Source organism: Choristoneura fumiferana, chromosome 15 (assembly GCF_025370935.1).
Source record: "Choristoneura fumiferana chromosome 15, NRCan_CFum_1, whole genome shotgun sequence".
Lineage (NCBI taxonomy): Eukaryota > Metazoa > Arthropoda > Insecta > Lepidoptera > Tortricidae > Choristoneura > Choristoneura fumiferana.
The window spans coordinates 8,748,834-8,773,819 of NC_133486.1; the positions used below are offsets into that span (position 1 = coordinate 8,748,834).

General features: G+C 35.8%; 2 protein-coding genes across 2 annotated transcripts in view; one reads left to right on the top strand and one right to left on the bottom strand.

Annotated features, from left to right (window-relative positions):
* Positions 1-1,769: 1,769 nt before the first annotated feature.
* LOC141435751 (uncharacterized) lies at positions 1,770-15,975 on the top strand. Its single transcript, XM_074098539.1, has 3 exons — positions 1,770-1,955; positions 5,476-10,835; positions 10,926-15,975. Exons 1-3 carry the CDS (start codon positions 1,941-1,943, stop codon positions 11,038-11,040), a joined length of 5,490 nt encoding a protein of 1,829 aa, XP_073954640.1. The 5' UTR covers positions 1,770-1,940; the 3' UTR covers positions 11,041-15,975.
* LOC141435752 (alpha-N-acetylgalactosaminidase) overlaps positions 14,774-24,986 on the bottom strand; it is a 70,462-nt gene continuing 60,249 nt past the window's right edge. Inside the window, exons 6-10 of the mRNA XM_074098540.1 lie at positions 24,353-24,514; positions 23,626-23,823; positions 21,166-21,330; positions 20,523-20,595; positions 14,774-16,745 (exon numbers count right to left, since the gene is read on the bottom strand). Of these exons, the coding sequence (XP_073954641.1) occupies positions 16,636-16,745; positions 20,523-20,595; positions 21,166-21,330; positions 23,626-23,823; positions 24,353-24,514 (708 nt within the window). The 3' untranslated portion in view covers positions 14,774-16,635. The remainder of the gene's footprint in view (positions 16,746-20,522; positions 20,596-21,165; positions 21,331-23,625; positions 23,824-24,352; positions 24,515-24,986) is intronic.

Sequence of the window (24,986 nt, forward strand, 5' to 3'; positions counted from 1 at the left end):
GGAATGGATTTTACCTAAATGTTGTGAAATTACCGTAAGCGACCAAAAATGCAAGTAAGTAGCAATTAACAAGTTACAAAACACGAATAACAGTTAGTACACGAGTAGTAATGATTTGTGATTTGTTTACGTATTGCAACGGAATGTGTTTACGATAAATTAATTAGGCAGTTTGACAAGGGATTAACACGGTTACAAGTAACTGCTTTATGGTATTTTAACTATATAGCTGTCGACCTAGTGTCTGTCTTTTAGGTTTTCGAACCTTTCAATATCCCGCTAATATAAATGCGGAAGTTTGTAGGTCTGATGACGTCTAAACCGCAGAGCCAATTTAGATGCAATTCGGTATATAGATGTTTTGAATCCCAGGCAAGGACATATAATAGTGTTTATCCCGAAAAATTGTATTGTTCCCGCAGGATAGCGATAAAAGACTTATACGCGGACGGAGTCGCGGAAAAAAGTTAGATATATTCGTAGAAATAAACAACACATTTCTACAAGCTTTACTTAAGCTATGGTCGTATGTAGGTCTGTAAGTTGCCCCACACCTCTAGTGATCAGTTTGACTGAAAATTTGGTGAGAATTCGTAGTTAGTACGTCAATGAAAGTATTGTCGAATAAATGTACAGTTAGCAGAAAAAAACTTGTATCAATTTTATTTTTTGACGAACTGTTCAGAATGATCATGATTTGGTCTAGTGATCACTCAAAGATATACGTCTACTCTGCTTCATCGCATCGGACGGAATGGTATCCCAGTCCCCTCCATTTTTGTAAAATAGCCCTAGACACGCCGATACCACTGACCCCCCACGAAAAGTGGTAAACGAGCAAGTGGGCCTCCTGATGGTAAGAGATCACCACCGCCCATAGACACCTGCAACACCAGGAAGATTGCAGATGCGTTGCCAACCTAGAGGCCTATGGGATACCTCAAGTGCCAGTAATTTCACCGGCTGTCTTACTCTCCACGCCGAAACACAACAGTGCAAGCACTGCTGCTTAAAAACCGCAATTAATGCATAAAAATGCATCAATGCCAATGACAAACTAAAGAGAACTCATCCTAAGGGCGTAGTTCTTTAAATATACCCTTTGTAACCTTTTAAATGGTCAGGTGATTTCAAAATCGAATTTTAGGTACTGAAGACTGGCTGTCGCATATCAGATATTTACGGATGTTTGTTTTGTTTGACCTTCTAAACGAAAGAAAATAAAAAACAGTAAATATAAAGCATTTTCCTAACAAAAGACTATTGAAACGATTCGCGGCTTTCCGTGGGTGTCGTCATTTGCTTAGCAGGATCACAGTGAAAATATAATTGAATTCAGTATTGGCTTCTAATAAAGGGTTTCCTGCCACCGGGAGTTCATAGGTTAATTAACATATTTCTTTTTATAATAATACTCGATTTTACTCTTTTTTTTACAACTGTTAGTTTTTCACAAAGTTCTCTCTTTTCGTCCGCCATTTTTCAATTTTCAAGGCATGGTGCTTCTATCATTCGTATTTGATAGCCGTTCGAACAATCACGCCACCTATTTTTCGCGCGAAAGTCTTTTGTTTTACCAGCCAGATAGTGCTGGGCAAAGCCTTATCATAACCTCCACAACCCCCACTCTGCATCCTCAGACCAATTATAAACGCATCTGAAGCCATCTCTATTTTAGTCTACTTCCGTGACGCCTTAATGTTTACCTATTTGCAAGTTAGCCAGTTTTACCGCGCTAATAAGTTAACACCGATGCACAGGAAATAACTTAACGATTATTAATTGGCAATTTGGTTATGATTCATAACGATCATTTCTCCATTACTATTTAATGCTTTCGTTGAGGGAAATACTATAATTAGAGACGGTCTCAGGTTAGCGCCTCAGTTTGTTTAGTGTGTCTAGAGACAGTGGTGAGAAAGTGTTGTGTCGAAATCAAAATGAGGATTCTTTGGGTGAGTTCATTTTATGAGTTTCATACATTTAAATACTGATAATATTTATTTACACACAATAAGTAAATTTTATATTTTTGAAGTGGTTTAAACAGTTTGTGATACGAATAACCAACTATTATAATCATAAACTTTACTATTTACATTACTATTTACGCTAGTAATATTAAGTTTATGATTATAACTACATACGTATTTTTTTAACTTTCATCCAAATATGAAATTTTACCTATTTATAAAATTCTACAATATTTTTATTCGGTTAAGATCGCAGTGAATTAAAGCTTGCCATATCTCGTACATTCTTATTAAATACTATTAGCGTGAGCGAAATAGCACGAAACGAAGTTCGAATTTCGCACTAAAAATATACCTCTTATACTAATTGAGGTTTTAAACAAGAATAATTAAATATTAGTTTAAATCTCTATGTGTTTTTCGACATAAGTACACATAATTTGCGACATAAGTACATACTCGTACCTATATAAATTACCTATTGATTTTTTGAACCGTCACATACTCAATAATGCTTGTTAAACTGCAACTTATATTTTTACACAGTCAAAAACAAAATTGCTACAAGGTATTTTTTTAAACGTGATACCAAGTGTTTCTGGTTCAGTATAATGTATGTAGTATGGCAGAATAATATCAGTCAACTCAATTGTACTATTCGGGGTTGCGACCTTATTTATAAAGAATCATCTAAACCAGGGGTCCCGATGCGGCCCGAGACCTATATCCTTGCGGCCCGCGACTGTTTTGTTATATCACGTATACTTAGAACCTATTTACAATAGGTACTCGTAGATAGATATAGCCTATCTTCTCGTATTTTTTTTACTTATATTTGGCTCATGTCTGCCGAAAGGTTGCCGACCCCTGATCTAAACGACAGACAGACATCACGGGGGACCAAAGAGCTGGCAGCTTCCTCGCACAATGTATCAGCATTGCAATAAAGCGCAAGGAAATGCTGCCAGCATCTTCGGGTACATACTCGTACTGTTAAATGAACATTTACTTTTATAATTTATTTTGTTATGACGATCCCTATTTGAGATACCATTTTCATTGACATAATTAATAATTTGATAATTTATTGAATCAGGCGTTACTTTGCGGAGGTCCATATCAATGAACTAAAATAATTTCCTTGCTGACCCGCGACCTTAAGGTAATGAATAATTTGATTTCTTGACAACTCCCCCTTGAGGACGAATTTAATTTATTTTGACATTGTATTTTATTGATTGTTTTTTATATTTGCTTATTTTTACAAATTTTGACGATCTCAGCATAAATTCTTATATAATCTGACTTAATGTATTTATATAAATGATTTATGATAAATGTATTTTCTTTCTTTCTTTCTTTCTTTACATAATGTAACTGTTATGTTGAGTGAATAAATAAACTAAACTAAACTAAACTTTTCTTATTTGTTTAATTGAAATTTAAATTTAGTTCAAGTTCTTATTTATTGTAGTAAGTATTTCAGAAATAAATATATATATTTTGCAGGTAGTAGGGCCTTGTGCAAGGTCCGCCCGGATTGCTACCACCATCTGGCTCGTTAATCCTGCCGTGAAGCAGCAGTGCTTGCACTGTTGTGTTTCGGCATGGATAGTAAGACAGCCGGTGAAATTACTGGCACTTGAGGTATCCCATCTTAGGCCTCTAGGTTGGCAACGCATCTGCAATCCCCTGGTGTTGCAGGTGTCTATGGGCGGTGGTGATCTCTTACCATTAGGAGACCCACTTGCTCGTTTGCCATCCAGACGAATAAAAAAAAACATGGTGGATCATTTAGATTGGTCAGTATGGGAAAGTCTGAAACTATAAGACATACGAAGATCTGTTCTTAGGAACCATGTCATCGATTTTAGTAACAAGAAAAACTGAATTCATACATTACGTACGTACGTACATACATACGCCGCAAAGAAGTATTTTTTTTTCTTTCGCAAAACGATTTGTATATGCGGGTTGGCGGCCATTTGGAACCACCAGAAAAGTATGGCATGGTGTATTCGTGAATGGCTACTCGACGATGATTAGCTGTGCAAAAATTAGCCTGGAACAAATGGTTGAATTGTTTTTTTTTATATTAATGTATTCGCGTCGGTATGGCGGGCTGTAAACCACACCGGAGAAGTATGGCATTACGCTACCGGTTGCATCTTTTTTTATCGACTATCGGAAAATACAATCATTTTTGTGGAACAAATCGTTCGACACTCGTTATTTATCCGACACGTTCGATTAACGCCCACGCGATTGGGCCGCCGGTACCAGCGCTATGACCATCATTTTACTTTGGCATTCCGTAATTAGACCCCTGAAGAACCGCCATACTGGTACAAATCATCTAATATTTTGTATCACCATCTCCCGGTCTAGCATTTTCCTCGAACGGCTACATAGCTTAGCATTAGTGGAAACGGTCACATCCTCGCAGCATAGCTGTATAGCACATCTCTGGTCGAAAGGCACCCTTAAACTAAAACTTAAAGTATATGATTCACTGAAATGATCGAAGACTGAAAAAAATATTGTCATAAAAAAGCATTGTAGTGTTGCCCTTTCTATACTCGTATTAATTCAGATTGACTGACATGAGCTAATGCCTAGAGCAATGAAACTTTGTATGTTGTTAATCATCATCGAAAGGGCTTGGGCCGTAGTTCCCACGCGGGCTCAGTGCGGATTGGGAACTTCACACATACCGTTGAATTACTTCACAGGTGTGTGCAGGTTTCCTAACGAAGTTTTCCTTCACCGTAAAGCTCGTTGTAAATTTGAAATGTAATTTCGCACATGAATTTTGAAAAGCTCAGAGGTGCGGGCCTCTGAGCTTATGTTGTTTACATTCAGCATAAATACGAATTTTATGAGCATGAAAAGTGAAAATACTGTGTATATTTTATATGATGTAAGTTGAATCATCAAGATTTCAATTCCACTGCCTAGTAGCTAGTACTAAAAGAAAACAAATAGCAAACAACTAGCTCTCATTTAAGTAAACAAAAACCGGCCAAGTGCGAGTCGGACTCGCGCACCGAGGGTTCCGTACAAACCTGTATGTAGTAACTTTAAAATTATTTTTATTATATGATATAACTAAAAATTTACGGTTTTCGCAATTTTTCCTTTATCTGTGCTATAAGACGTTGCTTCGTACCAAATTTCAAGATTCTGAGTCCACGGGAAGTACCCTGTAGGTTTTGATTCCTTGCGAGTTTCGAAAATTTGCGGCATAAACGGCTGTATCTTTTGATTTCGCTGGTTTAGAAGTTTGATTTTTACACAGCTCCAAGGGACAGAAGACCTGAGTATTTGATATAAATTTCAGCTTGATAACTCCACCCATTCCTGAGAAAAAGGGTCTTGACAGACGGACGGACGGACAACAAAGTGATCCTATAAGAGTTCCGTTTTTTCCTTTCGAGGTACGGAACTCTAAAAATGGAGAGTTAAGCAAAAAAATATAACACTTGTATTTTTTCATTTTCAGATATGTTGTGTGACTTTGATAATCGCCTTTGTCGAAGCACAAAAGAGTTTGAATGTACCGAAACCTGTCATAGCTCTCGAGAAACGATCGCGCCCTCCAATATGGCGCCGCTCTCCCGAAGAAAGGCGAAAGCTGTCCCTCTTCCCGAAGAACAACAAGAAGTTTGTTGTAACTGAAAGATCGACGCTTAAAACCGATGTCACGAAGCCAATGGTAACAACCAAGAGGCCGTTGCTGAGAAAACTATTCGTGCAAGACAAAATAGACGAGAGAAGGTGGTCTTTTCCTACACGAGAACCTATGACAAAGTTCAAACAATTCGAGCCAGTAGCACCACATCCAAAACGGAATTATAATAGACATTATAAAGCAAAAAATCATAATGAAAGAGCTGAACCATCGACGATTAAATCTGTTGTAACTAATGTGAAGGCAGAAAATTCAACACACAATGCTCAGTTTAATAGTGGTAACTTAGTCCAAGCGTTAAATAAAATCAATGCATACTACACCAATAAAACATCAAGTAAAAAAAATAATAAATTTTTCAAAAAACCTGGCACTGATGCAAGTGGCATTAAAAAACAAAAAATGGAAGCCACTAAGATTAATGAACAGGTTGTTAATGCGACTGAAAAAGTTTTTTTGAGCAAGCCTGTGGATCACGTGATGCAAAATAGTAAACCGTTAAAGGCCAGCTCGCTTGATAAAGTCTCCGAAAAATATTCAGATGAAAATGATTATGAGAGCAACGAAGCAAATGTGACACAGACAATTAATGAACAACTAAATAAAACAGCGGAAAAAGTTTTTTCGAGCAAGCAGGTTGATAACGTGATGCAAAACAATAAATGGTTTAATGCCAGCTCGCCCAATCTAGTCTACGAAGAATATATCGATGAAAATGATTACGAAACCAGCGAAGCAAATGTAACAAAGATTATTATTAATGAACAACTAAAGAAAACAGCTGAAAAGCTTTACCTGAGCAAGCAGGTAGATAACGAAACGCGTAGCAACAAATCGTTAAATGCTAGCTCACTTGATACAGTCTCAGAAAAATATACAGATAAAAGCAGCGAACAAAATATGATACAGATAGCGATTAATGAACAACTAAATAAAACAGGTCAAAAAGTTTTCTTGAGCAAGCAGGTGGATGACGTGATGCAAAACAATAAATTGTTTAATACCAGCTTGCCCAATGTAGTCTCCGAAAAATACATAGATGAAAATGATTACGAAACCAGCGAAGCAAATGTGACAAAGACTACTATTAATGAACAACTAAAGAAAAAAGCTGAAAAGCTTTTCCTGAGCAAGCAGGTAAATAATGTGACGCATAACAACAAATCTATAAATGCTAGCTCATTTGATACAGTCTCTGAAAAATATACAGATGAAAGGAGCGAAGTAAATGTGATACCGATAGCGATTAATGAACAAATGAATAAAACAGCTGAAAATGATTTCATGATCAAGCAGGTGGATAACACTATGCAAAACAATAAATCATTAAATACTAGCTTGCTCGATATAGTTTCAGAAGAATATGTAAATGGAAGCAGTGAAGTAAATGTGACACAGACAACTATTAACGAAAAAGTAAATGAAACTGCTCAAAATAATTTATTAAGCATACAGATCAGTAATATCCCTCAGCATACAAATTCATTAAAAATAAACGTGCCTGATAACTTTTCAGATGAATATTTAGGTAATGAAAGTGATCTTCATGTCATTCCTACCACTCCGATAAAAATAATTAAAGACCAAGAAAATGAATATATAGTGATACATAATACATTTACTGAAGAACCAGTTAGCCACAGTGAACCGCTTGAAGGCAGATCTTTAGAGACGAATGAATTAGATCTTAATAATCAAAAAAATCCTATAGTTTTTAAATTGAATGACAAACTGAATTTTGGCGAGAAAGCGGAAGACCTTTCACAATTGGAGAAATTTCACATATTGAAAGTAATTGCAAAAGACGCAAGCGATTACAAAGACCATGAACTTTCAAGAGATTCCAATAATGCAGAACTTTTTACTGTACCAATCCATAACATTAACAAAAAAACTGTAAACAGTAATTCACAGAAGTTTGAAGAAATCTCCAATAATTTTTATGAAGTATACCCTGTTATTGGTTTGGAATACAAAGACAAAATTTCTACTGAGAGCAATATTGAAGATGCTGAAATTGTAGTTACAGAAAAATATGAAAACAGAAATATAGAAATTAACTCAGACTATACAAATACTGAAAGAAGTAGCGTTAATATTATTAATGATTTAGAGAATTTAATCGAGGTTATCAAAAGCAATACAACGTCATCAGAAAGTACAGCAGATATTGCGGACTCGCAGCTGTTAAAGCTTGATTTAAATATCGTTGAAGAATACTCAGACAGGCCTAACAATATGTCAGCTAGATACGACCAGACTACTCTTGAGCCATACTTACATGATAGCCTCAGCGTGTCTCCAATAGAAATTACTTTTTATAATGTTAAAACGGTTAGCGCAGAAGGAAAACCGGAAGAACCAATTTTAATAAAACCTGTAATAATCAATCAAAATACTGCAGATCAAAGAACCGAAAATGTCTTCTCTATGAATAATGATTCTGTAACGGAGATTACAGAAAATATTAAAGATTGGAACACTATTTTCAGTGGCATCACAAATGTCAATATTGAAGAAAACATCAACGTCATAAATGAAAATAGTTCCGTTGTTGATAACTTACAAAATTTAGTCGAAGTTATCAAACATAAATCTGCGGTTGGGTACGATAGCGAAGTAGCCATTGGCGAAACACAGCTTCTAAATCTAGATATGAATATTGTCGAAGAATATAGTGACCAGCCCATCGTAATCACTACAAAATTAGACGGGATCACCCAAGCATTCTACTTAAGTGACGCATCTTTGACTGAAACTCCGATAGAAATATTGTTTGATAGTCAAGAAGCGCTCAAAACTGAAAAAGTTTCTGTTCAACCTATTCCCAACGAAATTGTACAAAAAAATATCAACAAATCTGTAACTAATGATTTGAGTAAAACCAACGAAGTGTTTTCTACAATCAATGATACCATGACAGAGATTACGTTTAACACAGGAGACTTAAATACTTACGTCAAAGATATATCTTTGGTTGAGTATAGTAGCGAAAAAACCGTTGGCGAGACACAGCTTGTAAATTTAGATATGTATATTATTGAAGAAAATGGTGCCAAGCCCACCGTGATCACTACTGAATCAGACAGGACCACCCAAGCATTCTACTTAAGTGATAGATCTCTAACTGAAAGTCCGGTAAAAGTATTGTCTGATAGTCAAAAAGCGCTTAATACTGAAAAAGTTTCCGTTCAAACAGTTTTCAACGAAAATGTACATAAAATAATCGACAAATCTGTAATTAATGAGTTGAGTAAATTTGATGAAATACTTTCTATAACCAATGGTCCTACGACAGAGGTTTCACTTAATATAGGAGATGGAAATACTTACATAGTAAGTTTAATTGAAATCTCGAATATTGATCAAAACAGCAGCGAAAATAATGAAAATAGTACAATTGTTATTACTTCACCAAACTTAGACGAGGTTCTCAATTACAATTTAATCGTTGGTGACGATAGTGAGGTAGCTATTAGCGAAATCGAGCTTTTAAATAGTCATATAAATATTGTTGATAATGACACTGATAAACCACACGTAATCACTGTTGCTGTAGATCAGACCCTCGGTACTAAAGAAGATTACATTGAATCTGAACATGAGATAGAAGTTACTTCTAGAGAAATCTTCTTCAATAATCGTGAACCATCTAGCACAGATTTATCATTTGACTTGTATACAACTAAAAGTACTGTTGAGCCTGCGACTGATGAATTGAATACAACTGACGAAGTAACTAAAGTTGATGATTCTGTAAAGACAATTTCACCTAAAGTAGAAGATATTAATACTACTTACCAAACCGAAAATTTGACTGATAATCAAAATGCTAATAAACTCATTGATTTACCGAACTTAGGCAATTGCACCAATGATAATGGCGACTCAAATTTTGGTCACACCACTGAAGTAGCTATTACTGCAACACAGCTCTTAACTTTTCATATAAACATTATTGAAGCAAACAATGACAAGCCTAACGCGAATGTCACTGTTTTGAATGAGACCACTCAAAAACCTCATTTAAATGGTGAATACGTTGATATTCTTAAACCACTTAGGTCAAACAATGAACTACTTAATATGCCTACAATAGCAAAATTCAACGAATCAGTCACTAGTCAACCCAGTCCGACTTATAAAGATATTGAAATTACTGAGAAATCTATTGATTTAACAGATAAAGAAATTTCAGATGAACGGATAGCCAACAGCTTATCAGATTATCTTAATGAAAAAGGAGTCTACAGTAAATTGAACATAGTTAGTGAAGAAATATCAAGTGAATCATTTATAGATCACTCTATTAATTCAAACGCAGCGATTTCAAATGAGTCATCAGTTGTTGCCAACGATTCCAGTAGCACTATTGAAGAAATGTTTGAGATAATGATAGCGAAAGCTAATCAATTCAGGAACTTGACTGGTGGAATTTCAGATGACTTAAATGTTTTAAATGACAGAAGTGTAGTTACACAAGAGGAGATATCTGATAATAAGGCAGCTGACCAATCAAAAAACTTGACTGATGAAATTTTTAATGAGTCTTCAGTTTTAAGTGACAGTTCCAGTAGCATAATAACAACTGAAGAGATATCGGATAAAATAACACCTGACAAATCGGAAAACATAACCGATGAAATTTCGAATGATTCAAATATTTTAAGTGACAGCTCCAGTACCATAGTTACACAAGAAGATGATGAAATGGCAGAATCATATATTTTAATTGACAGTTCCAGTAACATAGTTACACAAGAAGAGGTATCTGATGAAACGACAGCTGACCAATCAAAAAATTTGATTGACGAAATTTCGAATAAATCCTATGTTTTAAATAAAAGTTCAAGTGGTGATTTAACGACTGAAGGGATATTTTATGAAATGACAAGTTACGAGTCAGAAAACTTAACTGAAGATATTTCAAATGAATCACATATTTTAAATTACAGTTCCAGCACTACAGTAACAACTGAAGAGATAATTGATGATTTATCTGATGAAGAATCAGAATATAATTTAACTGGTGAAATTGCGAATGAGTCACAGTTGACTGAACAATCTAAAGATGTAACGGGCGAAGATACATCTAATGAATCTGTCATCGATGTACGTCACTCGAATACAGAATTGGCGGCTAATGAGAAGCTCGTTAGTAGAAATAAAAGGTAAATTATTTTCTACGGCATTAACTGTTTTATTTAAATATTACGTCTGACTTCTTTTAAATGTTTTAATAATGATTTTATTAATTAAAGGAGCAATAATATAATTGAAGAAGAGAATCTGGCGACAACTTTGAGCAGCTTCAAGTATACTGGACATGGAAGTCGACTGGGTCACGACTTAAGATTTAAAAACATCAATGCCTGAAATAAATGATTAGCAAACTTTTGGAACACCTTTACTTTGATACAGACGTCGATAATGCTACCAAAGTTTTTAAAAAATTACTTCTACTTCATAATCGTTTTCGAAGTTTACCTCAGTTATGTCAGGTATTTAACTGAATCTTGTACTAAAGTGGATCCTTGGTGCTACTGATGTCATATTGACATGAAATTGATCATGAAAAGGTCACACCCTGGGACGCGATTCAGTTTCCGTGACTGTACGTACATTGTGTAAGTTTCGAATATTCATGATTATTATGTTCAAATATCTGTAATATACAGCGTGTATTTTTCATAGAAACACAGAAAGTAACTAGAAGTTGGTCTTAGGGCTGTGAAGCAATATTGCAATAAATTTTAAAAGCATTAACTACTAAATCGTAATTATTTTTTAATTTACAATTTATTGCGGACAATAATTTGACACGAGAGAGAACCAACAAGTTTCGAATCAACATAAAGTAAGTAGTAATCATGCAGTGATACATTGCGTGCTAATTTATTTCTAAGGCCAAAGAGTCGTAATTTTTAATACACCTACAAGATAATGAAGTTATGTTTATTAGGGCATTTTATTAACTACCTTTAACGTTTGTGGTTGTTCAAAAATACACGCTGTATATCGGTAGAGCATTTATTTTGCATTTATCATAGCATTATCTTTTTTACCCTGTGTTGGTGTTAAGTAAGTATACCTCAGAAATAGGTGCAATACCTTTGTAAATAATCTTGTGTGATGGTATTATAATTATTAAAATGCGCACCCCTAATACAACACTGACGTAAATGCAAATTTTAAAAATTGGGAAGATGCTGGTGTAAAAAAAAGTTTAGTCGAATCAGTTAGATTATCAGAAAATATAGGACACGTATTTTTTATTTTGTAAATCAAAGCAAAAATGAATAAGATGCAGCGCGACAAAGTTCAGTGCGGGCCAGTAACGTCACTCCTTAGTAAAAAGTACACGTACGTACATAGGTGTGACGTAGCTCAATTTCAATTTCAATTCATTTATTGCTAAAAATCAATGTAAGTACAGATGTTATTATTACAATAAAGTCCATTGTTTCGCCTCCATAGGCATGCAACATACATACATTAATATATATATATATATATATATATATGCAATTTTCACTTATGAAGAACCCAGTGGTCATAACAGTAACACAACAAACAAGATTGACATTATATGATTGACACATTTCATGTTAATAACCAATAATAATGAATCAATAAACTAAAGTAATATCATTAACTCACAGTAATAAGATTTCATTTCATGTCAAATAGCTAATAATAGTTAATCAATAAACTAAAATAATGGCATTAACTCATAATCATAAGATTTCATTTCATGTCAAACAGCTAATACTCGTAATACTGAATCAATAAACTAAAATAATGTCATTAACTCATAATAATAAGATTTCATTTCATGTCAAATAGCTAATAATACTGAATCAATAAACTAAAATAATGGCATTAACTCATAATAATAAGATTTCATTTCATTTCAGTAACTAATAATAATGATTCAATAAATTAAAATAATGTCCTTAACTTACAATAATGAGCTTTCATTTCATGTCATTTCACTAACTAATAATAAGTAAATAATAAGATTTATGTAACTTCATGTCAATAGATAAAATAAATAATTAAATGACCATATCTTAATATTTCAAACTTCTAACCTTTGCAAAGAATTCATCGAGTGAATAAAAAGTCTCTTCATCGAGAAATCGCCACAAAAAAAGCTCGAAAAGTATACGTACACTGTGACGTAGCTCGTCCATAATTTTATGTTTAGTTGACAAAAGAAAAAATAAGTGTCCGATATTTGTTGAAAATCTAACCGACCGACTAATAATATATTTTTTGGAATTAGCCTTGTCACGGTTGTTTTAGAGGTGCGATGAATTAGATTAAGTTTTTCGTGTTAAGTTATTTTAGAAGTAAGTGTTAAGTTTTTATGTGTGAAGAAAGTGAAGATGGGTTGTCAGTTTTTATTAGCTCCAACACAACGCTTTAAATGAAGTTTATTTATTTATATATGGACTATACCCTGACCTCTTAAGGCAAAATGCGGTATCTGAAAAAACACTTGAGTTATTTGTACTATTTTGTAGCTTAAAAAAAAACTGCAATCAGGCGTTACACATAAATAACTTAAAAGTGATTGATTTAGAGATACCGCCTTTTGAGTTAAGAAAGAGTACGCGTACCAGTGACATGGTACAGGCCTCCTCTCAAAATGAGAGAGCTTGGGTGAGCCCGTGTGGATTGAAAACTTCACACACACTATTGTTTCTTTTTTGTTGTTTCCTCACTATGTGTTTTTCACCCTAAAGTTCATGGCGAAGCTCCTTTATTCCAGGTTACATTATCAGAATATTCCCGAGAAGGAGCTCTACTCGGGATTTAGGTCATTGTCCAGACGAGAGAGTAGAGACACGTTGTCATACAGACGTACAAAAGTACGAGTCACTTTTTATATTGTTAAAAAATATAGTCCACAATATGGTATGTTTGCGTTGTTGTTATCGAATGTGACTTTGACTTTGAATCATTTCTTTAAAGGCCACTTGCTTTAAAAAATCTATTTAGAGTTAAGACCATGATTAGCCTGGTTTAGGTTTGACAGTTTCACACATTATTGAATCAACTAAACCAGGCTTAACACTAAATCAAGGTTTATTTCAGCAATGCAATTGATCAAAAGCATTTTTTTTTCTACTTTATACTTACTCTTATATTGTAAGTGATTGCTTATCTATTTAATTTATTTCTGTAGTCTAACTACTGTCTCTTGCTCTATCTCATCATCATCTTTATCTCTTTCTCTTTTAGTCTATACCTACTTAGGGAGAACTATTGGTTTGTCTCTGTCATTGTACGTGTAATGTTATTATTGTAAGTATATTAATATGTTGTTGTCTATTAAAATACTTATTTATTTATCACATGTTATATATGTATTTTTGTTATTGTTCTAATCTGCTGTGAACTGCACCATTTATGAAATATACTGAGCGGCAATAATCTGGCCCTCTAATGTATGCAGTAATAGGTACTTTTGTAGGCAATGTGGGCCAAATTTTGTGCCGCTGAGTATATTTTATTTGACTCTATCTGTTGAAAAAGATTACCTCGAAGAGATCGCTCTGTACAGTGGCGGAATGAGAAGGTTGACCAGTTTTCAAATAAATTCGTTTACACGTTGCCAGCATACTTATGTTACCTTTTTGAATGACATTATGAGGGAATATACTCGGTCGAGAAAGCAGTAATACTGAACAAGCAAATACAGACCATAAGGTGGTCAATCTTTTCATTCCACGACTGTACATAGAGACTATAAACATAAACAATTGGCAGGCAGCTTTAGCTTTAGAGTCTAAAAGCAATAAGGCTGCCTTTTATTTATTTTGTAATTTTCTCTATGTGCAGTGAAGGAAACTAAATCGTGCACCAGGGTGAAACCTTTGTGCTAACTGATGTCATCTTGACATTCCGTACATCTACCAAAATCATCATCATAGCGGAATTGATTATGAAAAGGTCCCACCCTGATACGCGATTCAGGTTCGACGACTTCCTGTTTTCTGTGTCGGTTATTTATTATTGTGGTATTTAAGGGTCATTGTATATTGTATTGCATTGTGTAAATATATATATATTGTACAGCTATACAGTTCGAATAAAAAACTTGTTACATGTATAATTATTTATTATGTTCTTTACAAAAATACTTACATTTACAGGCACCTAAAATGTACATCCTTATTCTAGTACAACGCAATGGCAAAAACATTTCTTCACATATTTGTTATAAATTCTGTTCCTCTATCGATCACACGAGAAATATAAATATAATGTAATCTAGTTAAGGCAAGATAAACAAATGTGCAGTATATATATTGTTATATACATAAATTAGATTTAGCTTTAGATTTATCTGAGTTTAAAAACAGCTGAAGGAATTTAGATATACTTTTTCTTAAAATACTGTCACGATGTTGGTTTATAAAGATATGGCGTTTAATTATGTGAACGCCAACAACGCATATTTAAAGTTGTCACTTGAACGCCACTTCGTTATAATGTAGCCCGAACTTTTATGTTGTGTAGTTTAGAAAACTATTAATTTAATTAATATCGTCACTATTTTTAATAAAGCTCGTAATCTCAAATACGATAATTTTTCTGAATGAACTTTTGATATTGATTTGAGACACGAGAGTTTTTCAAAATAGTGTCGATATTTTATACGCGTTCTATGACATCTTGCGAACAATATGTTGGTGATCCTTAGGCTCACCAAATTTACGACATTAGATTAAATAATAAAGTGGATGCCAAAGAAAAAATGTGATAAGTACTTTCAAACCCAAATTCCGAAACAATGAATTTTACAGACTCGCAAAATTAAGTCTGTGAACGTATTCCCTTTTACCATACACATTCAACCTCAAAGTGCTTAAACCCCTAAGTAGTTGTCTCACTAATTTGAAACATTTTAGGGCGGTCTCAGGCAAGCGTTTTATTAACGTATTGCTCGTTTTGGAAGCGCGTGTGCGGTTTAATTTTCTTCGAGCGTTGACCACGCAGGAATACGCACTTACACAAAGTGAGCGTTCGGTTTAATCTAGCGTATTAAGGGCGTATGCTAAAATTACCCTATACGTGCAGAAAAAAACCGCCCTATCTGTCTCTTTATAATTGTTGGTTGTATACTTTGTCACCTGCTTACTCTGAACAAGGGGTTTAGCTAATTTTGAGCTTGACTGTACGAACGACAGAAACTCGTTCAACGCCTTCGAGCGTGAGTGTGGTGTCCATTAAAAAAGATTGTAACGGTAACTTAAGACACCAATATTGCAACAGAGTGGCTAGCGGCTATTTCTCATTTACAAAAGTCGAAATGATGGTAATTTTTCGACCCCAGAGGCCTTGTTGTCGAACAGTTGGTATCACAATCGTTTTCACCTCTTCTTTCTGTTACACGGTAAGACGAAGGTAGAAAGAGATGACGAATACAATCGCGAACGTCAGCGCGTTAGACAATTCGGCCCCTGCTCATTTGTCACTGAACGTGTCCCTTTTGTAATGATTTAGTCAGACTTAGCGATAAAACAAGTACAGCCTCTTGTGCTAGCTGTGCAAGGAAGACATAAAGACTGGGATAGGACCACTGGCCATATTGGCTACTAGATTCATCGGCATGTGTTTGTTGTTGAAAAATAAGGTTCAAAGTATTTCTTTCGACTCTACTTTGTTGGTTTATCTGAATTGGTTATACAAAGAAAGTGGCAGTGGTTTTACTGAATTTTGATTTGGCAACTTGCATACACGTGTAAGTAATACAAGTAAACGCTTCAACCTGCCGTCATTTAAAAAAAATGACTATGTAATATTCTTACTTTACTTTTCTCGCATTTACTGGCATTAAAAACAAACAAATCATTCTGAACCTTATGCCTCAACACATCACTCAAAATCCACAGTGGCAATTGTACTCGCAGTTGAGATTGACTTGAATTTTTTCATTCAGTCCACCAATAGATGGCGCTATTTCTTCTTCAGCCGGAACACGTCATTGAGCGGCGCGTACGGCGTCCGTGTTGGGATCGCGTTGTACGCATACGCAGGCTGCGCGTCAGCTCGTAAGATCACGACACCTGTGCCACAAAGTAATTATTAAAATACTGTATGTTGCAGAGAAATGAGATTAAAAGAGAATAAGGCTGTGGCTCCACGAAGCGGAGACGAGCGGAGCGGAGAGGAGACGTGTAGGGATCGACCGATCATATTACATCTCGTCTCCGAGATGTGGATTTCAACTACTATGATTGGTCGATCCTACGTCTCCTCTCCGCTCCGCTCGTCTCCGCCTCAGTGGAGCCGCAGCGTTAAAGAGCTCGGACAAATTAGGACATTTATGGTTTTCTCCATACAATAAAAACCGGTTTTGGATGCCCTAGCATATCGCACGTTTTTTTTATGGTTATTGGTTTTTTGGTATGGTTTTTGTTTGTAAAGTACAGTCAGCAAAAAATGTTAGTACTTTTTTTGACAATAACTTATGCAATTATTTGATGACAAAAAGAGTTATATGTAGTGTATAAGTTGTAAATTTGAAAACTAAGGTAATCCATAAAAATCAAAAAGGCGGAAACAATTACTGTTTCAGAGAAAACAAGCAGATTCTTGTAAATAAAAGGTTAGTTATGCGAAGCAGTATTTAATCGGGGCCAAGCAGTGTCTCCTGATAAATTTTGCTACATAGGATACGCAGTCTATTTTTTTCTTATCCCAGAAGGACCAAAAAGAATGAAACTGTAGGATGCACGGGTAAAAAAAATAAGAAAAGGACGGCTTCAATATAAAGTAACGCTTTAGATTTTCTTGGAACAACTATTTTGATTAACCCTTTTCAGGCATAGCGCATACGTACAAAATCTACACTAAGATTCGTCCTTTACTCTTTTTACATCAATTTAATTTCTTAATTAAAAATAGGTGTTTTATTTTTATATTTAATCCTTCACAGGTAAAATATAAAACTACCAAGAGACATAGAAATAATTATTAAAATAGAAACACGGGTCATATTCACGTATCGAAGTTGACGTATGCCCGACATGTTTCCAACTAATCAGTGGTTCATTCTCAAGGCGAACACTTGTATGAAAGAAGATCTCGTCTTTTGATAGGTGAGGTACCCGTGTATCTATTTTCATATTATAAACCTATGATTAATTTTGCAGTAGTGTGTCTACATTGCAGGTGCCTGGAAAAGGGTCAATAGTGCTGTAGTGTAGCATTGGCTAAACCGTAATTTGATTAAAGCAAGCAAAAAAGTGAAAATCTATCACCTTTTATTGAATAACAGCATAGATGAGACATAAAGAATCCGACCAATCAGTGTAGCTACAGTCTGTTCAACATAGGAATGGACAGAAGGAAAAAAGGTTCTTTATAATGCACGCTTTAAGAAGTCATTTAATAAATTGCAGTTTTTTAGTATACGGTCTAAACTTAATTCTAATTAAAATATCGAAGACGTCAATATTGGTTTCAATTATTCATTAATTAACTTTTGCCCGAGACTCCGTCCACGTAGAATCGTTTATTGCTATCCCGCGGGAACTATGCAATTTTCCGGGATAAAACTATTCTATGTCCTTCCCTGGGACTTGTACTATCTGTAAACCGAATTTCACCTAAATCGGTTCAGCGGTTAAGACGTGAAGTGGTAGGTAACAAACAAACATTCACAATTTTCCTAATTTGTTAAAAACAGAAACGTCTTCCTATAAAATACCTAAAGAGGCAGAGGTAAAGAACATTCTGCAAGAAACGCAACGTACAATAAATAATTACGTATTAATCTACTTACAAAATAATCAAAATTATGACTTCAATTTATTACTTCTTTTATTCATCATCATCATCATCATCATCATCATCATTATATTATTAGTCTTCTTCTGTGACCTTCTAGAGTCCAATGTTATCCTGAATGGACTATAGACAAAGACAAGAGACATTACGGTCCGTAGCGGTTCCGTTACCACGTACAGATGTAGTCAATATTAATGTTTTGCCATCGTGTTTTTTCGGAAAAGTTTGTGTTTATCTCGTGTTTTCTCAACTTTTTTACTGAAGTTTACTGGAGCTAATTGAGAAAGCACGAACTTATTCGATAAAATGCGATGGAAAAATATTTTTCTCAAACATGACATGAAATATTGACGTTTTGTTACAAATAATAAGCCGAGAAGTATCGCGCTGCAGGCGCTGCGGCTCAGCTGCGTGCGCGCGGTCACTCTAGCGGCCTGCAAAAAGATTTCATACAACCTTGCAGGCCGCTGGCCGGCAATGCGACCGTCTTTTGTTTCATTCAACGCGCGCTCTGCGACACGGCGCACGCCCACACCCAGCACCACCGCCCGCAGCCGCCCGCCGCCCGCCAGCAGCCAGCGCGACACGCGCGCACGCAACAGGGCAACCAGACTAGCGTCCCGCCAGCTTGTTTTTTTTTTTTTTTTTTTTTATTTCATGTCATGTTTGAGAAAAGCACTATACATGCCTCGGCCGGAAAGTGGGGTTGCCGGCCTCGCATCCCTGTCCGGCCTCGCTATATTTCGCTATATTTTCTTAACCCGTCACGCGTCCTAGAGACTACATTAGTCCCTTACTTTTTTTTGCGGGAAATGTTCAAGAGACTACTGGTAGTCTCTAGGATATTTCCCGCACAAAAAAGTTAGGGTCTAATGTAGAGTCTTGGACGCGTGACGGGTTAATAATTACGAGCATATATGTATAGAGCCGTAATATGTATAGGTACGTACCTTAAATATCATTCTAATCTTACAGCGTTATCAACTATACAACATGACTTCATCTAGCCCCACTGATCAGTCAAAAGCCACGTCTCGTCCCTTGTACAGTTACCAACACCAATATATCTGACACCACAAAGCGTGCATAAATATCTACTACGACTCTATTTCTAGGGCCGGTAAGATATCTCAGATATTTTTGTACGGTCTGCTGTGGCAGATAATAATGCAGGTGACTGTACCTTGACAATTATGATGTCAATGATGTGGCATTAACGTGATTGTTTGACGCTAAACATTTTGCTCCACTAAATATGCGTTTGCGCATTATAATACCATACCTTCACCTTTTTGACGCCACAAAACCTGTTAAAGCTAAACAACCTCTTACCAATGATAAAATAAATAATTATAAAGCTTCCCAGCTAGCATACTTAGGTATTGTTTTTACAATAATGGTGACTGCGCTCTTTGCTACTAGCACAACTATTATCCTACTAATATTATAAATGCAGATATTTGTGATTGTATGTGTCCCATTTATTGCGGAATATAAACGTAGCCACGATTTTGCGGATACCCCGAATGATTTTTTGAAGTTGAAATTTAACGCCAAAACCGTATAGTTTAATTGGACACTAATGCTACTTCGCTTACTGTCGCTTTTGCTTTAACCCCGCATCTCATACATTTCCGGACTAGTGAAGTTGCATACTTCCACAAATCACTCATGACGGGAGATTGTAAAGCGCGCTTATCATATTAGGTACATAATCGTCACATGGCACGTAAACGATTCATTATTCGCGTTCAATAGCCGCTATACTCACGTTTTTTTGTTTAGAGGAGGAAATCCTCAATAAGATATCCAACGCTGGCGTGTGGGATGCATCGGGTTATGCAGGATTCTATTCCTTCATGTAGTTAATAGATAACCCCTAAGTTACATACGACCCGTCATAAGTGTTCTGTGCTTTCATTTTACGGCGACCCAACCCTACCACCCTAAGCTATTTTACCGCGACCCTGCCCTACCCTAAGCAGCACTAGCTGGGTGATGTTAGGATGTTACACCGCGCCCAGATACTGAACAAGCGCAACACGTTCTACCTGAGGGGTTCACTTTCACTTTGATCTTGGTTTGCGGCGAGAGGACACCGTAGTCCACGTCTTCGTACAGGTCCTGAAATAAAAGACAAAGTTAGGAAACGAATCAGCTTCACCCTGGGCCGTGCAGTGCGGGTACCATCGACATCTATGTATAGACTGCATGTTTCTTACATCAAAACGGCGCACAAAATTAGATCATAGCGCGGTTTTGTGAACGCTTCACTATAGTTTGTTGACGTCCGTGACAGGGGTTGTGTCAAAGTAATATTGACGATTAATGCGCCGCGCGTTTTGTTCCGAACAGCCAGTCTAGTGCCGTAAGATAGATGTCAACGAAGGGTAAGCAATAGTACTGCTGCCTACCCTGCTGCTAGCGCTGCCTACCCTCACTGCACTCCTATGTCTTCACCTACTTTACAATTCCTGCAGTTCACAAGACTGCCATCCAATCAGTCGTGACCTACGCCATGTGAAACCTAAACGTTGACACAAGAGGTCATAAAGGAAAATCCTAAGAATATTTTTCTACACAACAAAAGTTGATCTAACTCCAACTATGTATTCTGCTGAAGTTACCACCTAATATTGATAAAACTTACAACCCAATAGTAATAGAACTTGTACTTAATAATTTTGATTTTACCTCGACTCTGTATCCAGCAGGGTTGTTTAGCCCGAGCTCCCGCAGCGTCACAGCGACGTCTGAGGGCGTGCCGTCCGTCCGCCGGTTGACGAAAGCCACGGCGTACGAGTAGTACTGGCCCTGGATAGGCAGGATCGGACGGGACCAGATCTCGATGCCACGGTGCTGGAAATATTAAGAGAATACAGCCATAACTAAATGACGAAGCCTGTTGCGAATATCGATTATTTGCCTTTAGTCGAAATTTTTTGCCAAGGGATGAGTCGGATTACAAAGTCCCATTTTGCACTCGTATTATTTTCTAATCAAAAATGTTTATACCAATCCTTAAAAAGGTCAATGAACAACGATTGGACGGCTAAGAGGAGGATAAAAATACTGAATCATCGATCATCAAAGCCGCGTGTGCTTGTCATTAGTACTTTATTACCTTTAAATTGTGTCTATAAAAAATATGGTAAATCACAATGAATTAATCGCACAAGCATTTTGCAGACAGGATGTTGACAATTGGGTATTTATTCTGATTGGTTATACTTTTTGTTACAAACTGTTTTTACTAAGAAACAGAGTTCATCTATTGCTTGAAGGTAATTCTATAAATTCGCAGAACGGATAGCATTATTTGAGTTTTTCCGTTTTTAGCGCCTCTTTTTTTCTAGACTAGTGAGAATTGTTAACTTAGTTCTATAAATGACATGTAAGTAGTGACATAGGTATATCAGACATCAGTTGTAATTAATGAAATTGCCCAGCAGGCTATATAGTCTTTGTATAGTCGACCAAGAAAGTGCTTTACCAATTTTTATGACAGTTCCTACTTCAGAAATGATACAATAAGGCTGATTGTCATATTGACTTGTGTGTGAAAATAGGCTTTGACGTTTTAAGGGCTAACCCAATTTCTTGGTCGACTATACTATTATGGCAAGGAATATTCCAATCCAATTGAAGAAATAATAAATACTAAAATAGTCATTTGTGCAACAAGATAGCAAAGTTGTTTTTTGCTGCGAGTGTTGAATTTGAATCCCGAGCAAGCGAATGAGTGAGTGATTCTAAGTTAGAATCCTGAGAGCAGCGAGGGATTAAAACACGAAATGCAAAAAAACGTATAGTTTATTGTAAACGTTATTAAACCTTTAAATATGTTTTTATTAGGATCTCTATTACATAATCATAAATAGACTTAGAGGTAGTACACGGAACGCTTTTATTAAAAAAAAAACAAGAGCAGCGGCTTTCGCGCAACGAGGTTGCATACTTTATTAAAAGAGTGGTAAAATTTTTACATTTTAGAAATGTATGCCAGTTCAAAGTGAAGTTCAAATATTTGGAATTCAGTAAGTAGATTCAGCATTGACTAGAATAAAAAAAAGATACTTTGTCTCACGGAGTGAGCAAAATGCGATTTTGCTCACTGATTTTTAATAGCAAAACCTGCTTGTTCGAGATGCTGAGGTGAAAATATCATTTTCACTTCTCATGCTCGTAAAGTTCGTGTTTATGCTGGATCTAGCCGACATGAAATGACTTTTTATGCTCCAGTGCATAAAGTAAAATCTTCGTCTAAGATCAAGGCAATCAGGTGTTAGCAGCCACAAACAAAAAAGTTTCTATATATTTCTTTAATAATTTTAATTTGTATAAAACTAAAAATCAATCAAATAAATCACTAAAACCATAATAATCATTATCAACCATTATTTATCATTTATAATTATATTAGCAATGCATGAAAAATAAAAGCCTACTTAGTAAGTGAACAATGTTTCCTCCGTAGTTATTTCCTCTCCTCGCAGTCGAAGTGAAAAGCAGAGTATAAAAGATCAAACGCATTTTTCTCGCGACATGTCTATCCTCGCTCGCCGTACCGGCTCGGGTATATGAACGTCTCGGCTCAAATGGCTCGTTTTATGCTCTTGTTGTGCAATCTACTATTGGAGCTCGTACGACAAAGCAAAAATATTATTTCTCTTTACTTTTAAATACGTCTTTCTTCAAGTGCATGGTTAACATGATATGATGTGTCGTTTGCAGCTGCAGAGCTCTGCTTGCTTCCGGCTTTCCAGTTTTCATTTTATTTACCTACTTCCATTATAACTAACCAACATTTTCTTTAACTATGTAAGTAACTACCTAAATGGCACTTAGTGCACGATGTTCACAATATGGCATGTTATCAAATCTTCACTTACCAAGAATGAGAAGCAGATGTAGCTTAAATCAGCAGATAGTCGTCTCCAAACCATTACATTGTAAAGTCAATTCTATGCGAAAGCTCTTAAATTCAACACGGCTGAATTTATGGGCTTCAAAATTACATAATACGAAATTGTCATTACCATGCTCAGTTGAACTTATTTATAATCAGCGTGTGCTTCGTTATGATGCCACTTGTTAATGTTTTTTCTATTCTGTTTAAATTACAAAAGATGGTTTTTAAAAGTCACAACCCACCTTGTATATCCTCCTGCCCTGAATCCCAAGAGGGTCTTGATCGACATCAATAATCTTCCTGTTCTGAAGTATAGCCTTATACTCCGGCCGGATGGTGCGAAGGTCCACGCTCATGAGCAATGGGGCCGCCAGGATGGCCCATATCGCGAACTGGGTCTTACTCTGCTCGTATGATAGACCAAAGTTTCCGATGATCAACTGGAATTAAAAGAGAATAATTGTGTGTTCATATTCATATTTATTCATTCAAATTCATGCTCATTACATTATTAGATGGTAGTTTTACAAGATGGTAGGTACATGACACCCTGTAAAGGGTATAGAATGTCTATCTATTAAAATATTTACTTATAATATTTATGACACATTTTATATAATTCATATTTATCTTAAATAATTTATTTCTACAACGCAAATATATGGCAGATAAACATATAAAAGCTCATCTAAATAGTACTTAAATTGCATGCGAATGTATAATATGTTAATCTTGAAGCACGTCAGTCAAAATCACCGTTATTTACGGGGATGTATATTTAGATCTCATTAGTAAAAGTTTCATGATATAAGGAAAGAAGAAAGAAAGAAGAAGAGGACAGACAGAAGAAAGAATTGTCAAAAAGCAAATCAAAAATGTTCATATTTTTTATACTTTATTGTGTCAGCTTTACTTGTTAAATTTTAATTACTTTAGGAATTCATCTTGGCGTCAACATATTTTTCTTACCATGTCAGGATCATTCCAGTGGCCAGGTCCGGCGTTAGGCACGATCACATCTTGGTGGTTTCCGTAGTAGTCTATGATAGACTCGACGGAGGCCCACGAGTCTTGGATGTCGTCGAAGTTACGCCAGAGGTTGCAGTGCTCGATGATCGACGAGAAGTTAGGCTGAAACCAGTGGAGTATGATTAATAAATGCTTCTATTTTGCAGAGACGTAGTTAACCCACTAAAACAATAATGAATCATTAACAGCTACCACAAGACGCATGATGCAATAGCATCTTCCATTCATACATACATGAATAACGAAGACGTGGTTATTGATTAAGGTTGCTGGATATCGATGGATATAGAAAGCATGCTACTTCCGAAGTGTTTGAAAGAGACCAATGTCTGGCAGTGCGCGTCTCGCTCGGGTGAAAGAGCATGCTTTCTACATTCATCGATATTGTGATGTGTAAACTCCTTAGCATAATTTGATGCAACGTTTGTGTAGAAGGCAACTGATGAATCAACTACTACGTCAGGTGTTTAATCTAATCAGAAGGTTTAATACTAATTTAGCTTGCTGCCAAAGCCTGTTGCGGATATCTATCTATTCAGTCAGATATGACGAAGTCAGATAATCTTGTTGCGGA

What these genes read in the sequence shown, in the direction of transcription:
- LOC141435751 (XM_074098539.1), top strand. An exon ending in CTCGTTAGTAGAAATAAAAG is followed by an intron (nt 10,836 to 10,925) that starts GTAAATTATTTT and finishes TATTAATTAAAG; the next exon opens with GAGCAATAATATAATTGAAG.